This window comes from Pan troglodytes, chromosome 4, assembly GCF_028858775.2.
Source record: "Pan troglodytes isolate AG18354 chromosome 4, NHGRI_mPanTro3-v2.0_pri, whole genome shotgun sequence".
NCBI classification, from domain to species: domain Eukaryota; kingdom Metazoa; phylum Chordata; class Mammalia; order Primates; family Hominidae; genus Pan; species Pan troglodytes.
Genome location: NC_072402.2, coordinates 40,675,006 through 40,699,812, shown reverse-complemented (window position 1 = coordinate 40,699,812; position 24,807 = coordinate 40,675,006). Strand labels below are relative to the sequence as shown.

The following is a 24,807-nucleotide window of genomic DNA, read 5'->3' as shown; positions in this document are numbered from 1 at the left end:
GAACGATCCTCTCTTATTGGTCGAAGGCTCGTCCAGCTCCGAGCGTGCGTAAGGTGAGGGTTCCTTCCGCTCCGCGACTGCGTTAACTGGAGACAGGCTGAGCGCCGGCGCCGGGGTTCGGTGGTCTCTAGTGAGATCTGGAGGTGAGGCGGGCGGTGGCCGAGAAGAGGGGCCGGGGCGGCGGGGAGCGGGGCGGAGATGGGTGGGAGCGGGGTTTGGGCTGTGTTAGTGGCAATTCTGGAGCTTCCCTCGGCCCTGGGAAGTGGCTACCGGCAGCTCCTGCGGACCTGGAGGGGGCTGCGGTTGCGCGTTGTCGGTGTGGCATCCCGGACCCGCGGGGACTGCAAGGAATGTCCTTGAGGCCCGGCAGGCCGAGCGGCGGCCGGCATCAGTGCTGGAGTAACCCGGGGTCCCGGGGTGGGCTTGAGAGGCGGGCGGCGGTCTGGCCTCTTCGTGACTGCGGTCATCATCGGTGGACCCGCGGGGCGTAGCTGCGTTCATCGGCCCTGTTCAGTCAGAGTAGGCAGTGCTGGCTGCACGGTCACGATAATCGGGGCGGAAAGGGTGTCAGGCAGGGTGACCTCGGAGGCCCCTGGATTCGAGAAATGCTAGGGGTCTATGGGGCTGTCGGGCCGGCAGCTCGCAGGGCAGACGGGAGAAGCGCCTGCATCCCGGGATCCGGGCATTCACGCCCAGGAACTGCTGTTCGTTAGCACCTTTCTTTTAGGTGACGGGAAGGATCTCTGTAAATGCTGCTGACTAACTTAGAACCATGAAAGAACCGTGGATTGGTGTAGATGTGTCTGGTTATTTACAGGAGAACGGCTTGAGAGGATGCGGAGCCCAACGTGGGGATTGGCACGATGACTCAAAAGATTCTTCTCCCTTTTTTTTTTTTTTTTTTTTTTTTTTGGTAAGGGGCGTAGTCTCCTTGGTGCTGATATTCTTTTAGGAAAAATGTACCTTGGAGATACTAATATAGAACAGTTAATTTCTGCAGTTGGGGGAGATCGATGTACTCCATTCTTAAGTAGTCGTTTGAAATATTTCAGGATTTGAGGATATTCCTTCTTAGACATGGTCCTGCAGAGTCGTAGGAAGCATTTGTTTCTGGGCTATACTAAATGTGCATGATTTCGGCGTCCCACAAGGTAGAGAATGTACTTTTTGTTTACTTATGAATTTATTTTCCTCTCCATGCAGTGAAAGGCATTTTGCAATTTAGAGATAATCTAGCAAAGACCTGGACAGTACTTTGGAGATAGGCTGGATTTTGCAGGCCTGCTTTGTTGTAGTGTTCTTCCAGAACTTATGGTAAACTTGGTGGCCAAAACAAATGGGAATTAGTAACATGAAGGTTAAACAAAATTGCACATAGGTTACAGCATTAACATGAAAATTGTCGGGTATGTGGGATAACCATTTCAAGATAAGAGTGTGAGTATGCGTGCATGCACACACTCTTTGTATTCCTTTATGGTCTAGTTTCTAGACTATAGATAGCCACATTATGGAATTACATGGTCTACTTAGGTTGACCCATGTGAAATTGCCAGTATTTAAAATTCAACTAACCTACAAAAATAGCGGTTTCATATGATTCCATTTAACACTTAATCTTTGTCAGAGAACTTTGGAGCTCTAGCTTCATAAGTGAATGAAGAGAATAGATATGACTTAAAAAACAACATGTAATAGAATGTGAGCTAATTGGGTATAGAATCCAGATTTCCTGATTGCCAGTGCAAGATTCGTTTTTTTTTTTTTTTTTTTCCTTCTTTCTGGAATACCCGCTTGAGCAGCAGAATGCTAGATCTTGTTGGGATTGAAAATGACTGCCATATAAGACGCAGTTCTTGGCTTCAAAGAGACAAAATGTACACATTTATTAATTTGAGAACACTGTGAGATAGTTTATAATCAAATACTGGAATGTGTAATGCAGGCGGAGTGCTGAGTAGGAGGAAGTAAGATGCCAAAACATCCTTTTCTGCAGTTGGCCATGGTAGGTGGTTTCTGTAGCAGATTGGATTGACATTTAAGAATTATCCATTCTTTTAAAGAATCTGTAAAATGTTTGCAGCATACTTTTTAGTCTGAATAAGTAAGGCATACCTTGCCTATTTGTTTCTTTAAGTAAAATTAATTTTTATTGCAGCATTGCATAAATACTGTCAACTTAATTTGCAGGAGCTATCCTGTAGCCTGCTTGTGACATTTGCAACTGCTGATGAAGGTGGACGATTGAATTCTATGGCATGTAAATGCTTTGCATAATCACAGGGCAACGGGGAGGATGTTCCTGAGAAATGAGATTGTTTATAATTATGGTTACTTTTGACACACCCTCATAAGATTGCTCAGTTTGTTTCCAAATAGGTGGAGTTCTCTGTGTTTAGGGGCGGCTGACAGAATCACGTGTAATTTTTTTCCTTGAATATTGCAAAGATGACTTTACACCTAGGGAAAAAAGTCCCAGAATTACAATATCACCATAAAATCTTTTGAGGGAAAACATAATGTGTCTAATATATAATTATGGGTTTATGATGTTAAACCAATTTGTTCACAAGTTAGTGTTCCTTCTGGGTTGCAGCTAAGATTTTAACTCAAATGAATTAACTTTTTAAAACAATGAATCTGATTGACGTAATGAGGAATAATCTGAGCTGAAGTGTTTTTTTTCAGGGAAAGAGGGTTAGAAATAATTTTGACCTAATTTTGAAACATGTAGTTAATTTACTTTCTGGAACTTTGATGCTAATTGATCCTTTAGAACAGTTGGTAGAGTTGTGTTTTAAATGTAGGAAAGAAATTATGTGATAGAATACCATGATGAAAATCTAGCCTTTTAGTGAGTGAGTCTTTTGTTTATAATTAAGTAGAGTTCAAATCTAAGATTTGATTAAAGATTTCCAATACTTAAAAGTCCAAGTACCTGCTAATTTAATAGAAAGTATTTTGTTGCTGTTGTTCATTTTCCAGGATAGTTCAAAGTTGACTGTCTCTAATCTGAAGATCTGAAATCCGAAATGCTCCAAAATCTGAAATTTCTTGAGCACCAACCTGACACTCAAAGAAAATGCTCATTGCAGCATTTGGAGTTTGGATTTTGGATTAGGGATGCTAAGCTAATAAATGTAATGCAGATATTACAAAATTCAAAAACATCCCAAATCTGAAACGCTTCTGGTCCCAAGCATTTTGGATAAAGGATACTCAGCCTGTATGTAAAATGTTTCTCCTTCCCGTACCCCATTAATAAGTTCCCTGAATGCTCTGCATTTAGCCTTAAACTAGAGGGCATGGGTTACATCCATATCTAGGTGCCTTAAAAAAAAGTCGTCTTTATGTCTGTTTCAAGATGTGTCATAAAATACATGCTACTATAGCTTAAGAATTTAAGCCGGCATTTGTTGAGCAATGCTGTATATGAGTGCAAGGTGCTGGAGGGTAAATTGATGAATAAGACTCAGGGTGGAAGGTTGAAAAAGCATGAGTAAACACACGCAGGTACATGCCACATTTATATTCCTTTAGGTACTGCCAGCTTTTTAAAACTGTGACCCACAGTAGGAAATACACGTTAATTTAAAAGCCAGACACACACTTATATAGGTATAGTTTCTTGAAACATAGTTTTAAGAAATAATACCTACCCATACTACCTGGCTTACCCAACAGCTATTTTTTATAATATTGTTTTCTATTTTATTTTATTTAAAAATGTTTGTTCTTAACGACAAAATTGATGTCATGATGTAATTGATGCAGTTGTTGTGGATCAACAGTTTGAAAACTGTTTAGCTAGTGGTGTGGTATGTCTGAAATGTAGAGAACATGGAGTGATGCAGTGAGAGATGACACTTGGTATTTGCTTTGGTTCCTTAAAGCTGCTCTTTTTTTTTTTTTTGGTCTTTCCCCTAACCCTTTATAAATAGATTAATGCTTTCTTTCACTTACTTGATTGCCTTTTTATAGTCTGTCTTCAACAGATGAATCACTTTTATTTATTACTAAATGTGAGATTCATTTGAATTCTTGCTAGAGTGGCAGTTAATGAGCTTACTTTTTAAATCTTTTTGGTTGATTTTTGCAGGTTACTAATATGCCTTATCACAGGCATTGATTTTAGTGAAAGAAGTAAGACTTGCAGGTTTATTTGTGGAGACCAATGGTAATAGAAGATTTGTTTTTAAAATCAGAATATCAGAATTATTATTTAGCAAACAGGAAATTTAGTCATGGTAGTCAGTAAATCAAAATCTTCTATATGTTCTTTTGGGAATTTTTTTGAATGCTATATACAGATACTTCAGCCAGTCATCCTCTTCTAGTACTGTTCCAGCTTTTGATTAGTTGTGAAAGTTTGGAGCTTTTCACATCTAATGCTTTTCCATTGGTCTTCTAGCACTATTGTTGATGATTCTGCTAGAAGAAAAGCAGCCACCACAGCAAAATTCTTAACCCTGTTTTATTAATGTAGAAACATCTATCAGAAAAGACTTTTTTTCTGTTGACAGCAATGTTAGGAAGGTTTATTAAACATCCTTTTGCTAGTGACATTATGCCATATGTTCTATGGAATGAAAAAGTACAAGAGGTCCCTGCCCTTGAGGATCTTATCAACTAACATGATTTATAGCAGGACACTCAACAAGTGGATTCTTGGGTGTTTACCTTTTGTGTAATCAGAATGTAGATGATGAAGAAGATACTTAACATGCATTTTATATCTAGGTAATTAGAAAATGTGAATAGCTGTTTCTCACTTGTGTTTTCTGCTTGATTGCTCTTCTACTTGCAAGGCTTAGGTAATAAGGTTGAGATACTTATCTGGTTTGATCTTAAATGTTTGAATTCATATAATTTTTAAGAAATGGCTGCTTTAAAGTTGGTTGCCAGTGAGTAATAAAGGATTTATTGTTTGAGTGAAGAAGAAATAACATAGTTCTCTTAATTTTATAATTATTTTCCAGAATTATAAGGAACAGTATCAAATAGTCATATGTATGGGACACTGTGCATACAAAGCAGGGTTTATAGCACACTTTTTCTTAAAATCTTTTCCTAAAAATACAATGAGCTGTATACTAAGTGTTCACCCTTGATATTCCTTCCAGGATCCAAGGATTCTGTAGCTACAATGTTGTCAAGACTTTTTCGAATGCATGGCCTCTTTGTGGCCTCCCATCCCTGGGAAGTCATAGTGGGGACAGTGACACTGACCATCTGCATGATGTCCATGAACATGTTCACTGGTAACAATAAGATCTGTGGTTGGAATTATGAATGTCCAAAGTTTGAAGAGGTTAGTGAAGTTAATTTGATATTGACTAAAGTAAATTACATTTTCAATTTCTGAAGAGCCCTTAAGCCCCTATAGGGAGCACATAATTTTTAAAAGTTATGAGTAAAATATTTATTTTAGTATTTTGGAACTTACCTCAAATTTCTGCTTACATGGAATGCACTGGAAATGCTCTTATTTTGCTTTGTCTTTACAAATGAATGTAATTGACTTTATTTGAGAAATACATCTTTTATAAGTGACTAATAGTCAAAAATGATTGTGGGCCGGGTGTAGTGACTCATGCCTGTAATCCCAGCACTTTGGGAGGCCAAAGCAGGAGAATTGTTTGAGCCTAGGAGTTCAAGACCAGCCTGGGCAACCTGGACAACATAGTAAGACCCAGTCTTTAAAAAAAAATTAAAGGCCGGGCACGGTGGCTCATGCCTGTAATTCCAGCACTTTGGGAGGCCAAGGCGGGTGGATCACGAGGTCGGGAGATGGAGACCATCCTGGCTAACATGGTGAAACCTGTGTCTCTACTAAAAAATACAAAAAAATTAGCCAGGCATGGTGGCGGGCGCCTGTAGTCCCAGCTACTCAGGAGGCTGAGGCAGGAGAATGGCATGAACCCAGGAGGCAGAGCTTGCAGCGAGCCGAGGTTGCGCCACTGCACTCCAGCCTGGGTGACAGAGCGAGATTCCATCTCAAAAAAAATTAAAAAATTAGCTGGGTGTGGTAGCATGTACCTGTAGTCCTGCTACTCGGGAGGCCATGGCAGGAGGATCCCTTGAACCTGGAGGTTGAGGCTGCAGTGAGCTGTGATTGCACCACTGTACTCTAGCCTGGGTAACAGCATGTTACCCTGTCTCAAAAAAAAAAAATTGTGGTGATGTATTGGCTTACCACAGTGGTTTGATTAAAAGTTGGATTTAATTTTTGATTTGTAGGTTTGATATTTTTATTGGACTTGTATTGTGCTTACATTTATGTTCTCATGACAATATATAAATGAATTACACATGCAAAATAAAAATAGTTTTGATTACTTATTTTAAAAGTCAAAGCTAATGGAATTTCCTTTTCTTTCTCTCCTATTAGGATGTTTTGAGCAGTGACATTATAATTCTGACAATAACACGATGCATAGCCATCCTGTATATTTACTTCCAGTTCCAGAATTTACGTCAACTTGGATCAAAATATATTTTGGGTAATAGTTTTACATATTTAACTTCTGGTGTCATCAGATTTTTGATTTGCTGTGGAAATAAACCTGTTCATTCAAATCATGTATTTGGAAATATGTGTATTGCTGAAAGTGTGCTGCATGCATTGAATAGTTTCCTTATTATTGGCAATTAGACATTCTGAAATTTGAGACCTTAATAATTTGGAGTAAACTAGTATTATCTCAGAATGCTGTGTGACACTGTTATTATTTGTGTAGTAAAGGATAAAGTTTTTTTAGTATTGAACTTTTGTCATTTTAGGTATTGCTGGCCTCTTCACAATTTTCTCAAGTTTTGTATTCAGTACAGTTGTCATTCACTTCTTAGACAAAGAATTGACAGGCTTGAAGTAAGTATTTAAAACCTAAATATACTTTCTGTCAAAATACATTTTAAAAAACTTTTCTTCCCCATGCTGTAAAGGTACATTTTCAAAAGTTAAGAAAATAAGGGGAAATTTTTTTGTATAATTTTACTATTAGCTAATTTTAATAACTATTAACATTTTGGCATATATCCTTTTCTACTGTTTTTATACTTAAAGAAAATATCTGATATCATATATATTGTTTTATAATTTCTTTATGCTTAATAATAGTTTATCAACATCTTTCCATGTCCCTTTTTTTTTTTTTGAGATGGAGTTTCGCTCTTGTCACCCAGGCTGGAGTGTAATGGCATGATCCTGGCTCACTGCAACCTCCACTTCCCGGGTTCAAGCAGTTCTCCTGCCTCAGCCTCCTGAGTAGCTGGGTTTACAGGCACCTGCCACCATGCCCATTTAATTTGTGTATTTTTGGTAGAGACTGTGTTTCGCTATGTTGGTCAGGCTGGTGTCAAACTCCTGACCTCAAGTGATCCGCCTGCCTTGGCCTCCCAAAGTGCTGGGATTATAGGCGTGAGCCACTGTGCCCGGCCTCCATGTCCTTAATGTTAAACTAAATTGTTTGTAATGGCTATATGTATTCTCTTCTGTCTAAACGTCTTGTAGTTTATTAATCATCTAATGTTGGACTGTTAGGTTATGTAATTTTTTTCATTAATAACAACACTGTGATGAATGTCTTTGTAATGAAATTTTTGTTCATATTCGTAATCATTTTCTTAAGATACATTCCTAGAAGTGAGACAGTGGTTTTGCTTTTTTTAGAGCTTTGCTTTTTTTTTTTTTTTTTAAGAGCTTTTTAGTGCTATTATTGCCAATTTAGTTTACAGAAAGTTTGTTTAGTTTATCCTTCCACAGGTAGTGATCAATGAAAATTTTTATATATTCCACTTTTTTTCCCTAATGGTAATCCAAGGAGATATTTTTTACTAAGGATGATACTTTGATACAAAATTATCAAAAGGTGTTTAAATGTAAATATACTTACATTTTAACATTAAAAATATTTTTAACAAATATTTTGAGCAACTATTATGTTTAGCTTTGAGGATGCCAAAGAAATATAGGGTATACCTTTTTGTCTGCAGAAAGGTACACATACTACAGGATCATACAATATGGAGGGGGAAAGGTTTTGTTCTAAAAAGAATTTTTTTAAAATCATACTTTTTCCCGTTAAATTTATCTGATCATTTTGTTCTTTTCCAGTGAAGCTTTGCCCTTTTTCCTACTTTTGATTGACCTTTCCAGAGCAAGCACATTAGCAAAGTTTGCCCTCAGTTCCAACTCACAGGTAAGTATTATTTATAAGATAGGAATGTGAATAGTATTCCTTTTTTCAGTTTACATTAATAGGAAGGATTAATAGCGTTTCTTCATAGCACAAGATTTAAGAATTGCCCAAAATTTTAAGTTTAATTCTCAAGTCCCAAGACTGGTCTCCATAAGTGCCCCAGGAACAGTCCCCTGTATCTAACAACTCAATTATGATTCTGTGGCTACTGGAATTTGGAATTGCCCCCATTTTTCTTTTTGAAAGTTTTCAGAACTTATGGTAATAATAATTTTTGGGTAAATAAGAGTATTTTCCTAGTGAAACACATCAGAGAGCAGAACAAGATCTAATGGAAGAGAAACCCAGGGTAGATTGATTGATTGATTGATTTGAGATGTAGTCTCACTCTGTCACCCAGGCTGGAGTGCAGTGGCGAGATCTTGGCTCACCACAACCTTCGCCTCCTGGTTTCGAGGGATTCTTCTGCCTCAGCCACCTGAGTAGCTGGGATTACACATGTGCACCACCATCCCCGGCTAATTTTTGTGTTTTCAGTAGAGACGGAGTTTTGCCATGTTGGCCAAACTGGTCTTTAATTTCTGACCTCAAGTGATCCACCCGCCTCAGCCTCCGGAAGTGGTGGGATTACAGGTGTGAGCCACTGCACCTGGCCAGATTTATTTTTAAACCCCTTAAATTAACACTGGCATTATTTCCTATTTTAAGTTTCATCTTAATGTTCATTAGTCACTTTGAAGAACCTAACCATTTTAACAATATTATATCAGAGTATCTTGAGTATAAAATAGCACACAATTCTGCCCTGATTATTTGTTGATGAAAGTGTGTGATCATTTGAACATATTAACAAGGAAATAAGTTTGGTTTTATTAATACTAATATGATCTCATTAAAAATTTGCAACTAAGCTTCTGTCATGGTAGGTAAAAATATAGAATGTTGTAGGATTTAATTATGTGTGATTTAAATGACAGAGTTAATGCACTACCTCAAAGGAATATTCCTAACAAATATCTTAGTCAGTGGAAAGGGAATCAGGGCACTATATGTTCTTTTTTAAAAATTTGGCTGGGCGCAGTGGCTCACACCTGTAATTCCAGCACTTCGGGAGGCCGAGGTGGGCAGATCACCTGAGGTCAGGAGCTCGAGACCAGCCCGGCCAACCTGGTGAAACCCAGTCTCTACTAAAAATACAAAAATTAGCTGGGCGTGGTGGCGGGTGCCTGTAATCCCAGCTACTCGGGAGGCTGAGGCAGGAGAATTGCTTGAACCCAGGAGGCGGAGGTTGCAGTGAACCAAGATCACACCATTGCACATTGCACTCCAGCCTGGGAAACAAAGTGAGACTCCATCTCAAAAAAAAATTTTTTTTAATCCTTTATATTACAATCATACTTTGTATCTTGAATACCTGTTAGTTTTATCATATTGTATATTTTACTCTTTGAATAGTAATTTGATATTAATATAAGCCATAGGATGCTCTAACATTTAAAAAAGTTGTTTTGTCCCTTGCCCTCATTGATATGTTTGATCTGTTTTAGGATGAAGTAAGGGAAAATATTGCTCGTGGAATGGCAATTTTAGGTCCTACGTTTACCCTCGATGCTCTTGTTGAATGTCTTGTGATTGGAGTTGGTACCATGTCAGGTTTGTAAGCAATTTTTGCCATATTTTAAAATAGGTGTGTCGCTAAAGAGGAAAAAGCACATCTTGGATTTGCATTATTTATTGTTAAATTCTGACTTTTAAATTACTCTTAAAATTTTTTATTATATTAGTGTGTGGGTATATCTGGCCTGTTTGCTTTGGTGGAAACTTAGCAGCAGGTTACTGATTTATTTTTCACTCCTGCCATCCTCTCTTTGTGTTCCACTTTGTGATATTTTTATTCATTTGATTTCTTTTGTTTGTTTTTTTAACCAACATTGCATTCCAAGGTTGGTCTGGAAAACACTTTCCAGCCCCTGCTGTTACTTAGACTCAATTGGTGACTTGGTTCTTTGTGTTTTAATTATCATGTAGGGAGAAAAGAGTCAGGAATTGGACAGATCTGAGTAAGATTCACCTAATAAGGTGATTGGAAATATTTAATCCGATAGTAAGCAGTACATCTCAGCAAGTACCCAGCATTAGCTTCAACACATGTTTCTTCATTCTTAATTGGATAGTAGAGAATTAGATATTAATATCAGACATAGGACTTCATTATGTAGAATAAAAATTACAGACTGGCATGGAAATTTGCCAGAAGGAATATATTACGCTGTGTGAAGGTCTCCTAATCATTAGGATTATATTTTATGGCTTTCTTATAAAGACCATACTTGGTTAACTACCGTGTATTTCCTGGTACCTTAGAGCCCTCAATGAGATGCCTCATTCTTTCAGAAGTAAATTATCTAACTTTTAAGGGGGTAAATTATTGTCATTAGTTTAGGCCTCTTCAGTGGATAGTATATTAAAAATGTAATATTGCTTCTAACTTTCTGAGAGTAAATTATTATTTAGTTATTTATTCTTTTATTCAACAAAGATTTTATTTAGCAATAAAATATTTTTTAATTTTAAAAATTTACTTACTTTAAAATTTACTTTTGGGAGTACAATTTTATGAGTTTTGACAATGACATAGTCTTGTAACCACCACTACACTCAAGAAAAAATGTTGATCAGGTGAAAATGTACTTGTTTGATTTTATTCAAGCAAAAGAATATGTGAGAAGGGGATTCGCCAGGAAGTAATAGTTGGGCCATGAAACCATGGGATTATTCCTTGAAATAATAATGATGTGGAAAGCAGCTGGGCGATGAGTTTTGTCATGATATGGTCAGAGAAGTAGACAAAGGAAGTGATTAGATTTGTGGTTGGAGAAGACAGTGAGACATTTACAGCTATACAGAAATGGTATAATTAGAGATTTGGGTTAGGGTAAAAAAGGACAGATTTAACACATATTAACTTGGAAGTAACCCTTTGAAAAAGCCAGTACAAAAAGAAGAAAGTCTTAGCTTCTTGGATGTCTGTGGATTGGTGCTGTTTCTTTGTGTGTAGAGAGACTTATCTGGGGACACAGGAAGAATGCCTGGAGAGCATATGGCAACAACATGAGTGAATATTGTGTAGAGAGAAATAGTAGATAGTCAAGTCATGAAAGCATTGGTCAAGTATGGTTTTAATGGCCTCAAGTTTGAAAAGATTATATTCAGCTACTATTTAAAATGTAGTTTGATTTATAATGCTTTTGTTATTGTGATTTTGTAGTCTCTTGAATTTCCACATTTGAGGGTAATCGTGGAATTAAAAAAAATACAATATATGCTTGTTCTAGTCAGTCAAATGATATCTTAAAATTTAGGTAATAAAATACAACTTTGAGTTTTTGTGAGCAGTTTTTATAGGACAATTTAAATTTATGTTTCAAAGCATTGGGAATTAAAAAAATACAATATATGCTTGTTCTAGTCAGTCAAATTATATCTTAAAATGTAGGTAATAAAATAAAACTTTGAGTTTTTGTGAGCAGTTTTTATAGGACAATTGAAATTTGTGTTTCAAAGCATTGTTATGTTTGAGCGACATCAGAAATATGTTTTATATTATACTCAAGTTTATTTGTAAAGTGAGGGAGAAGAATTTGGTGGTCATCTAAGGTCTCTTCTAGCCTCTATAATTCTGTTTTCTATTTGAGATTACCAAATGATACCTTAAACAGTTGTAGTACAATATGTTTGTTAATTTTTAGTCTTAAGTTGGCATTTTGTATTATATCATTTTCCAAACAGATCAATGAAATAACCAAAATTATAAGAACTTCAGTAGGCATCATAAAGGTTATATTGAAATTAGAGTTTGTTGGTACACAAAAAATATTATTTTGACCTTATATCAGGACTGGCATAACTGGCAGGATATTCTACTTATATAAAAAATCCTTGGTTAATTGGCAAATTGCTTTTCTCCTAACAAGTGGGATTAGATCAATAGTGTCACTGGGGTTTTGCTCCGTTAGAGTAGCCTGTCCTCTCCTTATTTAATAATAAGGCACTACTGCTTGACAAAAAGGAATTGGAAACACATATGTTTTATCAATTGTGTATTAAACACTACCATTCTGCCTGGCATTGTGATATGGGGACATGAGAGAAGGCAAGAGCTTTGCTCTTGAGGGACTTAGAGTTCTGTTGTTATTCCTGCTGTTTCCTAAGGCTTGGCATCACCTCTAAGTTGCTAATTCTATTTCCAGTAAATGGCAAGGAGCTTAATGTACTAATATTTTCATGTTTTGTCCACCTGCAGGAAGACAAATATATCCTTGTGATATATGCAGCATCAAAAATAACGTAGACTTTACTAGTTGTATCTTTAATTTTTCTCTAACCAGGGGTACGTCAGCTTGAAATTATGTGCTGCTTTGGCTGCATGTCAGTTCTTGCCAACTACTTCGTGTTCATGACTTTCTTCCCAGCTTGTGTGTCCTTGGTATTAGAGGTAAGACCAATTCTTACATATGGCACTAGTAGAAGAGTAAGATTTCTGCGTACACAGTTTACCTAAACAGAATCAATACCTTCTAATGTCACACTGACTTAATTTGTAGCTTTCTCGGGAAAGCCGCGAGGGTCGTCCAATTTGGCAGCTCAGCCATTTTGCCCGAGTTTTAGAAGAAGAAGAAAATAAGCCAAATCCTGTAACTCAGAGGGTCAAGATGATTATGGTAATGACATGGTTTTCTTCTTCTTTTAGTATCCTCAGTTCCAATCTCATTCTTTTTAAGATTTCTTTTTTTCTACAATTTTGGCCCATTCAATGATATTGCACCCCCTTCTTCCTTTTTTTCTTAATGTGTTCATTTCTTTGAGGCTCCTGGTCTTTATTAGCCCCTCTCTCCTAAACAGACTTTTTAAGTTCCCCCACCTTATCTCTCGTTGAAAGCCTGTTCTTTGGGGTGTTTTCAGTAGTTCAGTGGGGTCACTACTTTAGTTAGTTGCATAGCAAGGTTGGGGCTTTTTTTTTTTCATGGTAAGGGGAAGCTATGAGAGATAATGTCTGGCTGTCCAGTTGCTAGGGATAAGAAATTTAAGTTCTATTGATACGCAGAGGATACATTATTTTAAAAATTTTATTTCAGTCTCTAGGCTTGGTTCTTGTTCATGCTCACAGTCGCTGGATAGCTGATCCTTCTCCTCAAAACAGTACAGCAGATACTTCTAAGGTTTCATTAGGACTGGATGAAAATGTGTCCAAGAGAATTGAACCAAGTGTTTCCCTCTGGCAGTTTTATCTCTCTAAGTAAGTTAATTGAAATCTACTTTGTGATATATTAATCATAACACTCTATGCTAATGTAAGTTTAGATTGTGTCCTTTACATTTCTGAATAAGATTTTAATTTGCTTTCTTTTATTTAGAATGATCAGCATGGATATTGAACAAGTTATTACCCTAAGTTTAGCTCTCCTTCTGGCTGTCAAGTACATCTTCTTTGAACAAACAGAGACAGAATCTACACTTTCATTAAAAAACCCTATCACATCTCCTGTAGTGACACAAAAGAAAGTCCCAGACAATTGTTGTAGACGTGAACCTATGCTGGTCAGAAATAACCAGAAATGTGATTCAGTAGAGGAAGAGACAGGGATAAACCGAGAAAGAAAAGGTAACTTGTTATTCTCTTCGCTTTCAATCCTTCATTGCTTTGTCAAAAAGTAGTCTGTTTTCAAAATTATGTGCCGTGTTGTGAGATTTCTTTTGATCTCTTGAACAGTTGAGGTTATAAAACCCTTAGTGGCTGAAACAGATACCCCAAACAGAGCTACATTTGTGGTTGGTAACTCCTCCTTACTCGATACTTCATCAGTACTGGTGACACAGGAACCTGAAATTGGACTTCCCAGGGAACCTCGGCCTAATGAAGAATGTCTACAGATACTTGGGAATGCAGAGGTGAGGATGATAACATAAACTCCAATGTGGCATTTTTCATTACAAAGGAGCTTTTTCAAGGAAGAAAAATCTAGTATCTGCTGAACACTACAGCTAAGTTCTGGGCACGGTGTAACATGACTAACAGATACTATCTTCTTTCTTTATTTCACACAACCTTGAGAGGTAGGTACAATTAACTATTTTTCAGATGAGAACATTGAGGCTCCGATATGTTTAATTTCCCAAAGTAGTACCTCTAGGAAATGATAAAGCTGATAGCAGGGTCCAAGATTTTCTGACTCCAGAGTCAAAACTCTTTCTAGTTTATTACTGTTTATCATAGAGATGAGTGACTACTGTATTCTCATAGGTGTGTTGAGGCCTAGAAAGAGTTTAACACAGAGACAAGTTTCAAAGATAGAAGAAAGTTTGTTTTTGTTTTGTTTTGTAAGCTTGATACCCATGAGGAAGTTTGCTTTTCTTTCTGACATTTGAACAGGACCTTCTGCCTACATGACCATATGAATCTACTCATGCTTTCATGCAAATAATCATGTTCCATCCATGTCTGCTTAATATGGTTCTTTCTTTTAAATATATTTTAATACGTTTATTGGTAAAATGCAATTTTTTGCCAGCTTTATTGAGGTATACTTGACAAAATTTTATTTTATTATTATTACTATTATTATTGTTTTGGAGACAGAGTGTCACTCTGTCACCCAGGCTGGAGTACAGTGGCACCATCTTGGCTCACAGCAACCTCCACCTCCCAGGTTCAAGCGATTCTTGTGTATCAGCCTCCCGAGTAGCTGGGATTACAGGCATGCGCCACCATGTCTGGCTAATTTTTGTGTTTTTAGCAGAGATGGGATTTCACTATGTTGGCCAGGCTGGTCTCAAACTCCTGGCCTCAAGTGGTCTGCCTGCCTTGGCCTCCCAAAGTGCTGGGATTACAGGTATGAGCCACTGCATGCCCGGCCTGCATTCTTTAATCATATACTTTTTAGCTAAACTTAGTCATTGTTCTTTAAACACAGTTCCCAACTCTGGGTTCCTATTCTTGTCATCTGACATGTCTCCCCCTCTCCAGGTGTTCACACCTTTAGGGCAAATGCTAGCATCTCTATGAAACCTACCTCAATTCCGCCAAACAGAAGTAACCTTTCTTTTCTGAAGCATCCTTTATATAGAGACTGTGCATTTTTAATGGCAGTCGTACCTTGTTGCTTATATCACATTTACATGAATATCTCCATTATTAGACATCAGGCTCTTAGATGGCTAAGTCCATGTCTTGAGAGGGCCTTGGATTTCATAGGTGCTCAGTAAACTTACTAAGAGAATGAATGAATTTGCATTGATAATACATAAACCAGCTAATGTTTATCTTACTGTTCTTTTGAAAAATTAGGCTAATAATAGTGTTTGCAAAGAAGATCCTTGAATAAACCCACAAAATGGAATTACTGGTACCAGTTTTGTGGAGGGTGGTGATTGTGAGTGTGTGTGTGTATATGTGTATGTATGTATATCACCACCACAAGCAGAGTCAAGAGACAGCTAATAAACCAAGAGAAAATACTGGCAATTTATATTTAAGGCTAAAGGGCTAATCTCTAATATATAAGGAGCTACAAATTGATGAGACTAAATTTTTATCTAATTTTTAAAAAGAGCAGATAATCAGTCTATTGTCAGGAAAAAAGTACATATGGCTCTTAAAAATGTGAAAAGGTGGTTAACTTCATCCTAAGAGAAATGCAAATTAAAATTGTACTTGAGATATTTTCACTCATCAGATTGGCAATAATCCCAAAGTTTAATAACATACTCTATTGAGGTTGTAGGGAAAGGTCTTTTCTTGGTTTTTTGGGGTTTTTTTTGGTTTGGTTTTTTTTTTTTTGAGAAGGAGTTTTGCTATTGTTGCCCAGGCTGGAGTGCAATGGCATGATCTTGGCTCACCGCAACCTCTGCCTCCCGGGTTCAATTGATTCTCCTGCCTTAGCCTCCCAAGTAGCTGGGATTACAGGCATGCGCCACCATTCCTGGCTAATTTTGTATTTCTCCATGTTTGTCAGGCTAGTCTCAAACTCCGGACCTCAGGTGATCCGCCCGCCTTGGCCTCCCAAAGTGCTGGGATTATAGGCGTGAGCCACTGCCCCCAGGCTGGAAAGGTCTTTTCTTACATTGGTGGTGAGAAGGCAATTGGACCGTGTTTATTCAAATTAATAAATTTGTAAAAATTATAAAAATTTATAAGATTGTAAATGTTCATACCCTTTGGCCCAACACTTGTGTGAATATATACCCATATGTGTGCGTGTATATATATATATATATGCATATTTATAATCATGCCTAAAAACATCTCTGGATGGATACACAGTGAAACAGTGGTACCTATTTATGTGTAGGTAGCAAAGAACTGGGCAGATGGTAGACAGGGATGGGATGAAGACTTTTTGTTATATCTCTCTTAATATTTAGTTTTTAAACCATGTGAATATATTGCCTGTTCAGGATATCAAAAATAGAAAGTTTACTAGAGTTTAAACGATAGCTGTTATATCTGACACACACTTGAAACCTTGCTAAATTCACATTTATTTTTCTTTTTATGGTGTATTAGTGCAAGCCTGTCTTTGTATTGTAAAATCTAATGATACGGTATTTATATTATTTTTGTTTGGCATTTTTTGCATTAAATGAATTATTTTGCAGAGGTATCTTTTAATTAAAAACTACAGTGATTTAATTTAAAAATTACATTATTTTAGCTTAGCATTGTTTGTATTAAATGGTTTATAACATGAAATACAGTCCTTCAAGTCTTCTGTTTCATCTCTCTCTCTGACCCCAATTTCATTTTTTTTCTCCATTTCTTTAGAAAGGTGCAAAATTCCTTAGTGATGCTGAGATCATCCAGTTAGTCAATGCTAAGCATATCCCAGCCTACAAGTTGGAAACTCTGATGGAAACTCATGAGCGTGGTGTATCTATTCGCCGACAGTTACTTTCCAAGAAGCTTTCAGAACCTTCTTCTCTCCAGTACCTACCTTACAGGGATTATAATTACTCCTTGGTATGTTATTTTCTCGCTTAAGAGAGATTTGCTTTGTATGTTTTTAATCTTTTTTCTTGATTAGTTTCATATATGTACATAGTTTTATAAAACATTTTCCTTTTAAATCATTTTATCCTAATTTTTTATTCTGCTTATGATGTAGGTCATAGAAATTAAAAATATATTTCCTGCTTTTATAGTCATTACTCAAAGATTTTAGTATTTTAAACACTTTTTAAAGGTGAATTAAACATTTTGTTTAAAAAGAATACATACTAAAGGATTAAGTTTGAAGATAGTTATACTGACAAGCTGAGATAAAATTTTGTGCATTTACTATATAGATTTTCATTTGGTGCCTGACTTTACCTTTTAGGTGATGGGAGCTTGTTGTGAGAATGTTATTGGATATATGCCCATCCCTGTCGGAGTGGCAGGACCCCTTTGCTTAGATGGAAAAGAATTTCAGGTTCCAATGGCAACAACAGAAGGTTGTCTTGTGGCCAGCACCAATAGAGGCTGCAGAGCAATAGGTGTAAGTTGGCATTTATATATTTGCCAGTTTAAAAATACATCATAGGTAAGGCAATGAGAAGAGTTTTAAGGACAATTAGTGATACCTTTTGGGTCAAGCATGAGCATTTTTGGGTAACATGTGCTTGCTTCTCTAACATATACTGTGTAGCTTGGTGGAGGTGCCAGCAGCCGAGTCCTTGCAGATGGGATGACTCGTGGCCCAGTTGTGCGTCTTCCACGTGCTTGTGACTCTGCAGAAGTGAAAGCCTGGCTCGAAACATCTGAAGGGTTCGCAGTGATAAAGGAGGCATTTGACAGCACTAGCAGGTGTGTGAGTGGATTTGTATGTACAGTTATATCTATTTGTTTATTTTAGAACCAGTGTCATTTTCTGTGATTACCAAACATAATTGTTAACATATTACCTGCTAAAGAGCACATAACAGAATATCAACTTTAAAGCCATTCATTTAAAATGAGTAATATGTATGCTTGGTTGGGGGGAAAAAAAGAATGTTGATTCAAATGAATAGCTCCACAGAGGTAAATTAGTAAGAAAAAAAAAAGTGTGAGCTAGTAATTTTGATTAGATGTTACTTTGCCTAGGAGAGAACTGTCTTAGAAAAAAAGATTTTTCAAATAGGAGAGAAATATTAGTATAATAAGACTTACTTCAAATAAAGAAAATTAATAAAGTAGCATAATCAACACAAATGATAACCATAGTATAGTTCAAGCTAACACATTTGTTTTTATGTGAACTGTGTAAGTTTATTAAGAAATAATTGTGACTGGGCGCAGTGGCTCACGCCTGTAATCCCAACACTTTGGGGAGGCCAACGCGGGCAGATCACTTGAGGCCAGGAGTTTGAGACCAGCCTGGCCGACATGGCGAAACCCTGTCTCTACTCAAAATACAAAAATTGGCTGGGCATGGTGGCCCGCGCCTGTAATCCCAGCTACTCGGGAGGCTGAGGCAGGAGAATTTCTTGAACCCGGGAGGTGGATGTTGCAGTGAGCCAAGATCAAGCCACTGCACTCCAGCCTGGGCCACAGAGTGAGACTCCGTCTCAAAAAAAAAACACAAAGAAATAATAATAATAAAAGAATAAAACACAGTCTTTGCATCTTTTATTTATAGATTTGCACGTCTACAGAAACTTCATACAAGTATAGCTGGACGCAACCTTTATATCCGTTTCCAGTCCAGGTCAGGGGATGCCATGGGGATGAACATGATTTCAAAGGTAAGTCTAGGCAGAGTATCTGAAAGTACTTTTATTAAAATGAAAGTACTTGTATAAAAAACAAATCAGGCATTTGTTGATTGGTATTCCTTACATTTGATAGATTTAATTTAGACTTGGCATTACACATATCCTGAGTTTACTTAGGACTGGGAACAATCTTAGTATTGACATTTCAAAACTTTATCCAGTCAAGAGACCACCTTTGAAGCTGACCTCTTCCAGAGACTTCAAGATTTGTCTTTAAGAACACCAATATAATTCCAGTACTTTGGGAGGCCAAGGCAAGAAGATTGCTTGGGGTCTGGAGTTTAAGACCAGCCTGGGCAACACAGTGAGATGCTATCTCTACAAACAATAAAAAAAAATAGTTGTGCATAGTGGCACACACCTGTGGTCCTCTCTACACGGTAGGGTGAGGCAGGAAGTTAGCTTGAGCCTAGGAGCTTGAGGCCAGCTTCAGCAATGTAGCAAGACCCTGACTCCATTCATCCATCCATCTGTCTGTCCGTCCGTCCGTCTGTCTGTTTTCAATTTAGGATATTTTCTGCTTATGTGGGGTTTACAGCCTAATAAACCTATCAAAAGTCAAGGAGCATCTGTATAAGCTTTAAAATTGCCAATAAACAGTATGGCAGTTCAACAACTTAAACACAGAATTACCATATGATCCAGCAATTGCACTTCCGGGCATATACCCAAAAGAATTGAAAGCAGTTCTCAGAGAGATATTTGTACAGCTATGTTTGTAGCAGCATTTTTCATAATAGCCATGAATTGGAATCAACCTTAGTGTTCGTTGTTGGATGAATGGACAACAAATTAGATGTATTTGTATGTGTGTGTATGTATATGTCTATATAAAACGGAATATTATTCAGCTTTAAAAAGGAAGGAAATTATAGCACATGATACAGCATGGATAAACATTGATGACATTATGCTAAATGAAATAAACCAGTCACAAAAAGACAAATACTGTATCATTCCACTTGAATGAGGTGTCTAGAATAGTCAAATTCATAGAGACAGAAAGTAGAATGGTGGTTATCATGGGTTTGGGGAAGGGGAAAATGGGTGGTTGTTATTTAGTAAGTACAGAGTTTTTGTTTTGTGAGATGAAAAGAGTTCTGGGAGCAAAGACATGGAACCAACCCAAATGCCCATCAATGATAGACTGGATAAAGAAAATGTGGCACATATACAGCATGCAATATTGTGCAGCCATAAAAAAGGAATGAGATCATGTCCTTTGTAGGGACATGGATGAGCCTGGAAATATCATTCTCAGCAAACTAACACAGGAACAGAAAACCAAACACCACACCTTTTCACTTGTAAGTGGGAATTGAACAATGAGAACACATGGACACAGGGAGGGGAACAACACACACCGAGGCATGTCGGGGGGTTGGGGGCAAGGGGAAGAGCATTAGGGCAAATACCTAATGCATGTGGAGCTTAAAACCTAGATGACAGGTTGACAGGTGCAGCAGACCACCATGGCACATGTATACCTATGTAACAAACCTGCATGTTCTGTACATATATCCCAGAACTTAAAAAAGAGTTCTGGGGATTTGTTGCATGGCAGTGTGAATATACTTACCACTGTACACCTAAAAATGGGTAGGATGGTAAATTTTATGTGTTTCACCACAATAAAATTATTTTTTTAATTGCCAATAAATATGTTTTGGATTATTGAGGTATAAGTTGTTAATTGAATTAATGCCATTTAATTGGAAGTCATTGGAAGGCTTATTTGTATTTTATGTAATATAAAGCTCAACGACATAAGAGTCGAATCACAAGATCAACTCTTATGACCCACTTCTCTTTACAGACTTCATTACTTGGGGTTTTAGGTAACAGCTGAATAACTAGAAGATGGAATTTATTACTCATTCCCCAGTGACATATAAATATGAGTATTTTTATTGAATATTTTTAACATTATCATTTTTTATCTACATCTTATTCAACAATGACTACAAAGAACTTGGTTTTCATACCGAGAAAGAAACACATTAGGAATCTATACCTGACCAAGAAAGTAATTGTGATGGTTAACAAAACAGCTGTTACTTTTGTGCTCAGTTTCTTTGAAGTATAGTTATTATACTTAGAAATATATCATAGATACAAATTCTTCTCATAAGGATGAAGGATGAATATTTCATGCAGTTTAATATGTGTGTGTTTTGGGTTCTTGTTAACAGGGTACAGAGAAAGCACTTTCAAAACTTCACGAGTATTTCCCTGAAATGCAGATTCTAGCCGTTAGTGGTAACTATTGTACTGACAAGAAACCTGCTGCTATAAATTGGATAGAGGGAAGAGGAAAATCTGTTGTTTGTGAAGCTGTCATTCCAGCCAAGGTTGTCAGAGAAGTGAGTGACTGGATGGATAATTTATCTTTTTTATTTTGTAATCTTTAATTGTATTTAAAAATGGGGGAAAGGAGTATTAACATTTTAAATAAAGTTAAATATATGGGACAGTGTTTTCCATCAAAGATGACTGTTGTACCATGCCCATCTGTCTGTGTGTATCATCCATAGGAACAAACTTTACTGATTTTTTAAAAATTTTTTTATTTTTTAATGGAGGACAGGGCTTAAATGGGGCCACATCTAAACTTTGTTTTCTGGAGGTGCAGAAAGATAGATTTGGGTAACATTCCCCTGAACCTTCTGGAGGAACATCTAAATGTACACAGCTCTGTTTTGTAGGTATTAAAGACTACCACAGAGGCTATGATTGAGGTCAACATTAACAAGAATTTAGTGGGCTCTGCCATGGCTGGGAGCATAGGAGGCTACAACGCCCATGCAGCAAACATTGTCACCGCCATCTACATTGCCTGTGGACAGGTGAGCTCTCCAGCCTCCACTTCTCTTGTGTTATGTCTTTCTAAGTGAAAGAAGTATATTGTATATTTTTTCTTTTCTTGTTTCCAGGATGCAGCACAGAATGTTGGTAGTTCAAACTGTATTACTTTAATGGAAGCAAGTGGTCCCACAAATGAAGATTTATATATCAGCTGCACCATGCCATCTATAGAGATAGGAACGGTGGGTGGTGGGACCAATCTACTACCTCAGCAAGCCTGTTTGCAGGTATGATGTATCAGGCATAGAGTCCACAAGCCTAGTTCTGACTCTCTGGGTTTCTCTTTCTATCTGAGACTATGTATCACTCACCTCTATTTTAATTGGTCTTTTCAAAACTCTTTTGTCTTATCAGCCTAATCCATTGTGTCCAAATAAGCATGTTTAAGCTTATGCTTAGATAAGAAAGTAGATGAAGAGAGCAAATGAATGTTCATCTACTGAGTTAAGGGTACTGCCAGTCAGGCTGTGAATATTATGTTAGCTATGGTATTATGCACTGTCAGGTGTGGCTGTCAAGTCTTGGAAAGTTAGTGCTTCCAGTGGAGTCTAGTTCTATTCTGATGCCATTATAGTTGCCCTGTTTTTAGTTGATTTAGTAAGAAATTGGTCATGATTTTAAGGGTGAATCTTGTTGTGTCTCTCTCTGGCTACAGATGCTAGGTGTTCAAGGAGCATGCAAAGATAATCCTGGGGAAAATGCCCGGCAGCTTGCCCGAATTGTGTGTGGGACCGTAATGGCTGGGGAATTGTCACTTATGGCAGCATTGGCAGCAGGACATCTTGTCAAAAGTCACATGATTCACAACAGGTAAGACTCAAAGATATATTTAACATGTTCCCCCTATACTTCAAAAAATATGCAGTGTAAAAACTTACTATTCATCTACTGTAGTTCCAAGTTAAAATTCTACACTCCTGATATTTATATATTGCTACTTTGTCATTTTCTACCACAGGTCGAAGATCAATTTACAAGACCTCCAAGGAGCTTGCACCAAGAAGACAGCCTGAATAGCCCGACAGTTCTGAACTGGAACATGGGCATTGGGTTCTAAAGGACTAACATAAAATCTGTGAATTAAAAAAGCTCAATGCATTGTCTTGTGGAGGATGAATAGATGTGATCACTGAGACAGCCACTTGGTTTTTGGCTCTTTCAGAGAGGTCTCAGGTTCTTTCCATGCAGAGACTCCTCAGATCTGAACACAGTTTAGTGCTTTACATGCTGTGCTCTTTGAAGAGATTTCAACAAGAATATTGTATGTTAAAGCATCAGAGATGGTAATCTACAGCTCACCTCTGAAGGCAAATACAAGCTGGGAAAAAAGTTTTGATGAAATTCTTGAAGTTCATGGTGATCAGTGCAATTGACCTTCTCCCTCACCCCTGCCAGTTGAAAATGGATTTTTAAATTATACTGTAGCTGATGAAACTCCTGATTTTGTAGTTAATTTATTAAGTCTGGGATGTAGAACTTCAAGAAGTAAGAGCTAAGTTCTAAGTTCATGTTTGTAAATTAATACTTCATTTGGTGCTGGTCTATTTTGATTTTGGGGGGTAATCAGCATTATTCTTCAGAAGGGGACCTGTTTTCTTCAAGGGAAGAAACACTCTTATTCCCAAACTACAGAATAATGTGTTAAACGTGCTAAATAGTTCTATCAGGAAAACAAATCACTGTATTTATCTCCGCAGGCTATTTGTTCAGAGAGGCCTTTTGTTTAAATATAAATGTTTAAATATAAATGTTTGTCTGGATTGGCTATAACATGTCTTTCAGCATTAGGCTTTAAAGAAACACAGGGTTTTGTATTCTTTACTGAAGATATCAGAGCTCTTAATGTTGCTTAGATGATGGTGACTGTCAAGTACAAGCAAGACTAGGACCTTAGAAATCATTGTAGAAACACAGTTTTGAAAGAAAAATACCATGTCTCTAAGCCAACTTTAATTGCTTAAAAGACATTTTTATTTAGTTGAAAAATCTAGTTTTTTTTGTAAACTATCAAATCTGTATATGTTGTAATAAAACTTATGCTAGTTTATTGGAAGTGTTCAAGAAATAAAAATCAACTTGTGTACTGATAAAATACTCTAGCTTGGGCCAGAGAAGATAATGTTCTTTAATGTTGTCCAGGAAACCCTGGCTTGCTTGCCGAGCCTAATGAAAGGGAAAGTCAGCTTTCAGAGCCAGTGAAGGAGCCACGTGAATGGCCCTAGAACTGTGCCTAGTTCCTGTGGCCAGGAGGTTGGTGACTGAAACATTCACACAGGGCTCTTTGATGGACCCATGAATGCTCTTAGCTTCCTCAGGGGGTCAGCAGAGTTATTGAATCTTAATTTTTTTTAATGTACAAGTTTTGTATAAATAATAAAGAACTCCTTATTTTGTATTACATCTAATGCTTCAAGTGTTGCTCTTGGAAAGCTGATGATGTCTCTTGTAGAAGATGATGGACTCTGAAAAACATTCCAGGAAACCATGGCAGCATGGAGAGCCTCTTAGTGATTGTGTCTGCATTGTTATTGTGGAAGATTTACCTTTTCTGTTGTACGTAAAGCTTAAATTGCTTTTGTTGTGACTTTTTAGCCAGTGACTTTTTCTGAGCTTTTCATGGAAGTGGCAGTGAAAAATATGTTGAGTGTTCATTTTAGTGACTGTAATTAATATCTTGCTGGATTAATGTTTTGTACAATTACTAAATTGTATACATTTTGTTATAGAATACTTTTTTCTAGTTTCAGTAAATAATGAAAAGGAAGTTAATACCAATAAGTGGAAGCAGTAACCTTTTTTCTTTGGATTAACCCTAGCCCTGAGGTCTGGAAGCTTGTAAAGTCTGGTCATAGTAGTAACCTGTAATTCATGCTAGGAGTCACATGACCATTTATTCTCAAATTCTACAACATTGATTGATAGCAGTATTCTATTACATTAAAATGAGCTC

At 37.1% G+C, this 24,807-nt stretch overlaps 1 protein-coding gene across 4 annotated transcripts; it reads left to right on the top strand.

Annotated features, from left to right (window-relative positions):
• Positions 1–24,257, top strand: HMGCR (3-hydroxy-3-methylglutaryl-CoA reductase). Of its 4 annotated transcripts, XM_063810348.1 has the most exons (21): positions 1,053–1,151; positions 2,986–3,226; positions 5,124–5,311; positions 6,392–6,503; positions 6,784–6,871; positions 8,117–8,201; positions 9,749–9,854; positions 12,590–12,696; positions 12,806–12,922; positions 13,337–13,497; positions 13,616–13,863; positions 13,972–14,150; positions 17,023–17,217; positions 17,576–17,734; positions 17,885–18,042; positions 18,857–18,962; positions 21,185–21,355; positions 21,698–21,838; positions 21,926–22,084; positions 22,513–22,667; positions 22,816–24,257. In XM_063810348.1, the coding sequence occupies exons 3-21, from the start codon at positions 5,147–5,149 to the stop codon at positions 22,868–22,870; spliced, it is 2,667 nt and encodes an 888-aa protein (XP_063666418.1). In that variant the 5' UTR covers positions 1,053–1,151; positions 2,986–3,226; positions 5,124–5,146; the 3' UTR covers positions 22,871–24,257. The 4 variants fall into 4 exon arrangements, with proteins under 4 accessions (XP_016808619.4, XP_016808621.4, XP_063666418.1 ...); XM_016953130.4 differs by lacking the exons at positions 1,053–1,151; positions 2,986–3,226 and adding an exon at positions 1–143; XM_054685018.2 differs by lacking the exon at positions 1,053–1,151 and having other exon boundaries at positions 2,917–3,226.
• Positions 24,258–24,807: the final 550 nt, after the last annotated feature.

Bases quoted from the DNA above. Each gene is read 5' to 3' on its own strand.
- HMGCR (XM_016953130.4), top strand. From the start codon at position 5,147: ATGTTGTCAAGACTTTTTCGAATGCATGGCCTCTTTGTGGCCTCCCAT. The intron at 14,151-17,022 runs GTGAGGATGATA...CCATTTCTTTAG, and splicing joins AGATACTTGGGAATGCAGAG to AAAGGTGCAAAATTCCTTAG. The intron at 21,356-21,697 runs GTGAGTGACTGG...TCTGTTTTGTAG, and splicing joins CAGCCAAGGTTGTCAGAGAA to GTATTAAAGACTACCACAGA.